Source organism: Mustela nigripes, chromosome 8, assembly GCF_022355385.1.
Source record: "Mustela nigripes isolate SB6536 chromosome 8, MUSNIG.SB6536, whole genome shotgun sequence".
Classification (NCBI taxonomy): Eukaryota; Metazoa; Chordata; class Mammalia; order Carnivora; family Mustelidae; genus Mustela; species Mustela nigripes.
This window is the reverse complement of record NC_081564.1, coordinates 54,849,320-54,857,219: the sequence shown is the minus strand read 5'-3', so window position 1 is coordinate 54,857,219 and position 7,900 is coordinate 54,849,320. Positions and strand designations below refer to the sequence as shown.

Here is a 7,900-nt window from a genome sequence, read left to right as displayed (position 1 = left end):
CTGACTGAATTTTAGAATAGTTTTCCCGTATTTGTAAATGGCCTCATTTCAGGGGTCTGACTGAATTTTAGAATAGTTTTCCCGTATTTGTAAATGGCCTCATTTCAGGGGTCTGGTCTCTGCCACACTGGGGAACTTTTTTTCTGTGCCATTTGTCCCCACATAACTTTAACACTTGTTTATCTGTTTTTCATGTCTCCACTCCTCCCTGATCCACTGCATCCTTCAGTCTCTTGTTGTTAGTCTTCTCTCTTGACTTGATCCCTTTCGTAATCATTATAGACTTGCTCACTGTTTACCACTTTTCTGATTGCTGCTGCTCACCCTCTAACTGCACTCTTCAAGGCTTGAATTTTCAGGAAAGTCTGACGTGAGAATTGCTCATACTGCTTCTTGCGGGAGTTTAAGGGTACCATGTTGGTAGTTAATTCAGTTTTTTGTTTCACTGGACTCATTTAACTGAGGCTTAGAAATAATAACTCTAAGTACCATGGCAAATACCAAGTAGGGCAACCTTTATTTACAGGAAAACTGTCACTTTGCAAGAATTGTTGAATATATGTGTTATGTCTTGAGTTAACAGAGGATACCCCCAGCTTATCTTCAGTTTCTTATTAGGACATCTTCTGGGTTCTGCTTTTAGTGTAGTGTTAGCTGTAATCTGCCTGGTCTTGCTCATTTCAGAAATAGTCACTGCTTGTTATTTACACCGTAATAATCTGATGTAATTTCTCCTTTCCTCAGAACAAAAGAATATTGTAATGACCTCCTGGTGGCCAGTTTTATATTTCTTATGACATTTCAACCAGACCTAGCTTGCATCACTTTGTCTGACAGTCTTAGAATTTGCCATCATTCTGCCCATTGTTTTCTGACTAGTACTGTATAGCCCATGTGCTTATGTTACCACTTTTATTCAGGTAATAACCTTTTAATTCCTCATTATGTTAGCATGCCATTACCTCCCTTAGCCTCTTAATCGGTTGTTTCCCTTTTTTGTTTTTTGTTTTTTGGTTTTTTTGGAGTAGGCCACCTTACCACCAGTTTTCAGAGTGCTCTTTGTAGATATATGCAGGCTCTTTACTTTTAGTTCAGTTTTACTAAATTTTTCTTTAGGTCTCTCTCCTTCCAGAATAGAAAACAAGTGATAATAACATTTTTTCTTTATTTCAGACGATGATGGTAGGACTGAAAATGGAGCGCTAGCTCCAAAGCAGGAGATTCCTTCAGCAGCAGAATCTCATGAAGTTCCTGGCACTCTCAATATAGGTGTTCCTCAAATTTTTAAGTATGGAGAAGCCTGTTTCCCCAAGGGCAGATTTGAAAGAAAGAGAAATCCCTCTCGAAAGAAACAGCATATATGTGATGAATGTGGAAAACACTTCAGTCAGGGTTCAGCCCTCATTCTTCATCAAAGAATCCACAGTGGGGAGAAACCCTATGGATGTGTTGAATGTGGGAAAGCATTCAGCAGAAGTTCTATCCTTGTGCAGCATCAGAGAGTCCATACTGGAGAAAAACCTTACAAATGTCTTGAATGTGGAAAAGCCTTTAGCCAGAATTCTGGGCTCATTAATCATCAGAGAATCCATACTGGGGAGAAACCTTATGAATGCGTTCAGTGTGGGAAATCTTATAGTCAAAGCTCAAATCTTTTTAGACATCAGCGAAGACACAATGCAGAAAAACTTCTGAATGTTGTGAAAGTATAAGAAATTACAAAAAAAAATCAGCACTCAGGTCTTTTTCTTCAGAAATGAAGACAAAATTAAAAACATGAAATGATAAATAATAGTTTTATTTCCCTATATAGACTGTTAGAAAATCCACTGGGAAATGTAGAAAATCTTCACCCACCATTATTTTATCTTGAAAGAAATGATGTCATACCTGCCTAGAAACTGAAATTTTCAACTTAATTCAGGTGTTAATGCTTAAATCTTCCATGTGATATTTATATTATTACTTTTCCAAATAATGAACTACCTGATTCTTTGTCCCTTTAAAGTTTCCTTTTTAGACATACATTATTTCTTTGTTGATCATTAAAATGTTCTTTGCAAGGATACATTCCCTTCTACATTAAAAGGCAACATAGGAATCATAAAATCTGAAAACCGAAACCATTTTTAAAAGATTTACCCTTCTGTTTCCTTTTACCTAATTTGAATATGCATTTCAGAAAATAGAAGATAAAGGATGACCAAAAGCCTCAAAGTAAAATGAGCCTTAAAACTCAGATAAGAAGTGATGGTGATAAAAGATCAAAAAGTGAATGGGACACCTAGATTGGGCAAGACAAATACTTTGATCCAAGAATTGAAGTATATCAAGAATTTATCTCAATGTAATTATCTGCCTGCAGGGAAACTCAAACACCGCTTATCCTGTCTAATTTGATGGCATCCCACTAATGAGAATCATGGTCTCCTGTGTTACCAGTAGAAAGTGGACTGTGAACAGTAAACACTTGTAAAACTATGAGAGTAGACATTCTAACACCAGGGAAGAATTTGTAGTGAACGGCAGTGTTGAAGGGCAAATGTAAACAGGAGGGTAATGGTCTGTCTTGGCTTTTAGAAAACAAGAGACTTGAAGATCTAATTTATTATTTTTCCTTCTTTTGGTTAAGGACATAAAAATCTATGACAGGTGGGCAACAAGTATCAGGTTTGCTGTTTTATTCTTTTGGTACAAAAGGGTTGCACACCAGGCTAACAAAACAGCCATGCATTTATTATTAAACATTTTCTACCGACAAGGCACTGTGCTAGGTACTGTAACCCTACCCTAGGTAGGTAGATATTTCTACCACTGTAAATCATTGGGGATTTGGTCTAAAGCTGTTTCATGTGGGTTAGTTGCTTCCCTCTGTCTGAGCAGTCCTGGGGGAGGTCATCTCTGAGATTCACAGAGCCATAGTTCTCTTACCAGGGTGTGTATTTGGGGGAAAAGAAGACTCCGCTCATAGAGCTATTCAGCTCTCCAGCAATCTTCAGAGGTGAGTCCAAGAAACTTTTAACACAGTTTGGAGGTTTGTGGGTCTTTTTTAAAAAAAACTAATCAATCTCTAATAGCATTGAGGTTGTACTTACATGTTAAGTTGAATGGATTGTTCTATTTAAAAATAGGTTATTAACAACTAGTTTATTAACTATCAGAATTGATTGAACTATTTTTTTTTTTAATTTTAAGTCTTAACACGTTTTAAAAAATGTATAAAAAGTAATACATTGTAGTAGTAGGATTATATACTCCTTGGCTGAGAATCCCAAGTACTGTGGTTTTACTGTTTAGTGGAAAACTCTGGAAGTTAAAATAGAGAATATGAGGAAAGACTTCTTTATAGTGGGCATTAATTGTGTGGAAAATGACCCATGTGAATAAAAAGATTTCACGGTTCCAGAGATTTTGGTTACATCTGGTGCTTGGATCAAATTTGAAAATGGAAGGTGAGATTTGCATGAGCCTGTTAAAAAGCATAGTAATAAATGCAAGGCCAGCTGGTGGAAAAGTGAGGCAGAATGGAGCTTGTTTATAGATTTCCTGATAACAATTAATTATAAGAAATGTGCTTTATAGATTAAGATTTATTGAAGTATAAATATGTAGTAATGATATAATGTATTTTAAGTTATACAAGAAAATGTAGGGACTTTTGTTTGGGTCTTTTTCTCTTTGTGGCTGAGAGGAAACAAGTCAATGTCCAATAAAGCTATAAACTCCTCCGCTCTAAGATAAAACGATCTTGAGTTGATTTATTTATTTATAACTGGCTTCTTTCCAAGTAGGTTTTGAAGTGGCATATTTTTACTACTTCTGCTGAAATGACAGAGTTCTTGTATCAGAGTAGGTAAGAAGGGAGCAACCTCTCAATAGCTAGAATTTCACCCTTTTTTTAGATCTTACATCTTTCCTGTATACAAAGAAGCTTCCCTGTGGTACATTTGTCACAAATGCCAAAGATGTTTGGTATAATGTCAGAGCTTAGAAAAAGTGGTGTTAGACTTGGCAAATACGAGTTTATCTTGTCAGCTCTGATACCTGTGCGTTGTTTAGAAGGGATTCTGAAGCTAAGGCAAGGCTCTGTGGGGAAACTGGGCTGGACCCAAAAAGACTGGATTTTAGGGTATATGGGAAAAGAAATGGTAGTCTGTGTAATCACCATCTTCTATTAGGCTAAGTCCCTAGACCAATTGATTTAAAGTAACTCTTCAGTGATGTATTATTTCATCCAGACATTAATTTATACCCCCGCAGATAGTCATAGTTAGCAATCTGGGGGCTGCCCAGCTTCTGATTAAGTAGTGAGCTGTCCATTGCCAAGCAGTGCCATCTGTTTGGTTAGTAAAAGAGCAGTCATTGTTCACGGCACGCAGACCGCTGATAACTGCCCAGTAGTTACTGAGCATTTGCTCATTACTGCTAAAGTTTCTTTTGGTTTTCTTGGAGGTTAAATCCCCAAAATTTGATTTAGCAATGTGCATATCACATTTAGTAAATTGAAGGGAGGGTTGTATGCATTGAGATAATCTGCACACCAGGCCTCAGATCAGTCACTATACCTATCTCACTTAGATTGGTAGGCAAGGAAAGAAAGATTCCGAGATTGTGTGATTTGCATGTGGCCAATTAGAGCTAAAACTCAAATCTAGTTTGTAATTTACCCCTGTGAACTTAACAGGGGTATCTATCTTTTCACGGTGTAGTGAGTGATGGCTGTTCAACCTTGATTTCTAAATGTCAGTACAGAAGTGTTAAATGGAAAAAGGACATTCCTCTTCACACTCTTCCTCAGAAGTAATACTTACTTGGTTTGCTGTTCTTCCAGACTTAGGAATATACATATTTAAGCAAAATGTGTTAATAGTTGACACTGAGGTTGCTGCGCATGGGCACTGTTGGAAGCGCTTTACCATGGATTAGCTCTTAGTCCTCACAGCAACCATATGAGGTAGGTACATATCCCTGTTTTCCATGTACTGCACTGAAAATTGCCTCCCCTCCCTCTCACCTCGATGTAGACATTGTTCTTTATGGCTGCACACTGCTCTATTGCATGAATATACAGTAATTTATTTAACCCCTTATTGATGGAAAGGAAGTTCTTTCCAATTTTTTATTATAAAGGGATAGGTACCATCCTTATCCATCTATTTTGCTGCCTGTGTGGATACTATTTCTGTAGGATAAATAGCAGGAAATAGATTTATCAGGTCAGAGAATGTGCACATTTAAAGTGTTGAGAACTAGCACCAAAAAGATGGTACCAATTTGCAACTCCCATCAGTAGAGTGCCTGTTTGCCCCCACTCCCACCAACCCTGAATCCTGAATGTTTTTCCCACTCTGGTAGGTGAAATTCGTCTTTTTATTAATAAGGAGGAACATCTTTTTATGTTTATTGGCCATTTCCATTTCCTGTTGAGAGCTGTTTGCCATTTTTCTTTTTTTAATTATGAAAGTATAAATGACTACCATCTCATTTTACTAAATACACAAGTATAAGAGCAGAGAGGCCCTTCTCTCCAGCACTTCCAGTCACATTCCACCGTCCACAGTTTGACATAAATCCATCTAGCTGCCTTTCCATACATTTCCATATGAATATACATAACAATAAATGCTATTTTTACATAAAATCATAGATATGTATTGTTCACCTTCCTTTTTCTGGTTTTTCCTTTAGTCTCAAAAATCCTGAGGTCTTTACATTTCTTTAATGGTTGATTAGGATGCAATACTATGAAAATCCCATTATTCAACTATTCCCTTAACTTTTTCTCTTGCTATTTACACTGCCAAAGGAAACATTTTTTCATATATTTCTGTGCACATGTGTGAATTTCTTTAGGATGGAGTTGTATGAGGTGGATAGTTGGGTCCAAGGATATGCTTTCTGATAGACCCATCTTAGCCTTCCCAAAGGTCTTCATAACTTTCTGTTTTTACCCTTTGTATGGAAAGTGCTCATTTCCCCACATAGCCTTACCTACGCTTGGTAATTGCTATCTAATGGGCAAAAAAGAAAAAAAAATCATCTTGTATTTCCTGATTAATGGTGAGGTTGAGGTTATTTTCATGTTTATTATTGGCCACTTTTATCATGGATTGTTTGTTCATGTCCTTTACCTATAATAGCTTTTCTGTTGGGTTATGTGTGGATCTATGTTGTTGGGTGTTTTGGGGTTTTTGTTCTTGTTCAGCATCTCTTTCCCCATTGTCTGGTAACAGAATCCTTATTTATTGTGGGGAACCCATTCCCTGTGGCTTAGATGAGTAGGTGACCCGGTTTGGCCTTCCTGAGTCCTGCAGCTTCTTAGCCACAGTGATTAAAAGAATGGGCATGTAACTCAAGCCAGGCTAAAGAGAGCTCTCAACAGAACTTCTGCTGGAACTATTGGAAAGAAGGCTCTACAGAGATTCCGTGAGGACTGTGTAAGGACTGTGTAAGCCTGAATTTATACCATGTGGAGAGAGTCTGAGGAGAAACTCAGAGGCTAGCAGAAAGAAATGAGAACTCAGTTCTGATGTCATTTTTCTGGAGGCCCTAGATCCAGCTGTGCCTAAAGCCTGCCCTACCTCCGAACTTTAAAGTTTTGTGAGCCAATAAAGTCCCTTTCTTGTTTAAAATAACTGAATTGGGTTTCTGTCCTGATTAATATAGGTTCTTTGTATTTTCTTACTGAATTGTAGAAAAACTTTGTAATTCTAAACTCTAGAATTAACACTTTATGCACTGTATAGGTTAATAAAATTAGCATGGCCTTCCATGACTTGGCCTCTGTCAGCTTCTGCCACTTGTTACTCCACCCTGTCTGTACACACACATAACATTTTACATTCCAACAATAACAAAGCATTGGCATTGGAACATCTGCGGAAGAGAAGCTTTTTGCACAACTGTGTCTGACATTTCTCTTCCATCCTTCATATAGATTCATTCATTAATCTAGGACTCAGGACTGGGGATTATGCTGCCAAGTCTATGCTGTATCCACCTCCAACCATTGCTCTTTGAATATTCACCTCAAACTTCGCCTGTATGTGACCCTTGAAGCTCCTCCCCATGGCCATCATTTTACCCTCCCCTCCCCAAATACGATTCTCTGGGGCCCTAATTTTATTATCAGACCTGGGGATTTGAAGTTGCTAACATCCAAAACTTACGAGTTCACGTCTATTGCTTCTGTGTGTGGAAACTACACATAGCAGTAGAAAAAGGAAATGCATATTCATATGCCATGTGAATGAATGATGAGAAAATATTGGGGGGGAAAGGGAAATTTGAGGAAAGATGGGAATAAGTATAAGAAGGCAAGCCATGAGACTGGAGGAGAGACATTCCATGCGTGGGAACAGCAAGTGCAAAAAGCTTGATGTGGGAGCAATGCCTGATTTGTTCAGGAAACAGCAAGGGGGCAGAGTCACTGACGAAGAATAAACATGAGGTAAAATAAGGGGTTAGCCTGCAAATAAATAAGGGAAAGGGGACCAGATCGTGCAAGACCTGGTTAGTCATTGGTAGGGTTATGATAGGAGACCATTTTTGGGCAAAGAAGTAGCATAACTAAGTGCTAAGAATAGAACAAAGTGTCCAGCTCCATATATAAATTCTTAAATAATTTTTTTATTTTATTTTATTTTATTTTTGTCAGAGAGAGTGAGCCCAGGCAGACAGAGTGGCAGGCAGAGGCAGAGGGAGAAGCAGGCTTCCTGCTGAGCAAGGAGCCCGATGTGGGACTCGATCCCAGGACGCTGGGATCATGACCTGAGCCGAAGGCAGCCGCTTAACCAACTGAGCCACCCAGGCGCCCCTTTGCATATTTTCTTTATGAAGGTAATAATAGAGTTTAGAAGTGAAAATCACCCAAAAAGTGACCCATGAGTCTACAATCTTA

At 38.1% G+C, this 7,900-nt stretch overlaps 1 protein-coding gene across 2 annotated transcripts in view; it reads left to right on the top strand.

Annotated features, from left to right (window-relative positions):
• Nucleotides 1–6,775, top strand: part of ZNF24 (zinc finger protein 24) — a 10,923-nt gene extending 4,148 nt beyond the window's left edge. For both annotated transcript variants that reach the window (XM_059409470.1, XM_059409469.1), the window contains exon 4: nucleotides 1,174–6,775. In XM_059409470.1, the coding sequence (XP_059265453.1) occupies nucleotides 1,174–1,712 (539 nt within the window). In that variant the 3' untranslated portion in view covers nucleotides 1,713–6,775. The remainder of the gene's footprint in view (nucleotides 1–1,173) is intronic.
• The last annotated feature ends 1,125 nt before the right edge of the window (nucleotides 6,776–7,900 follow it).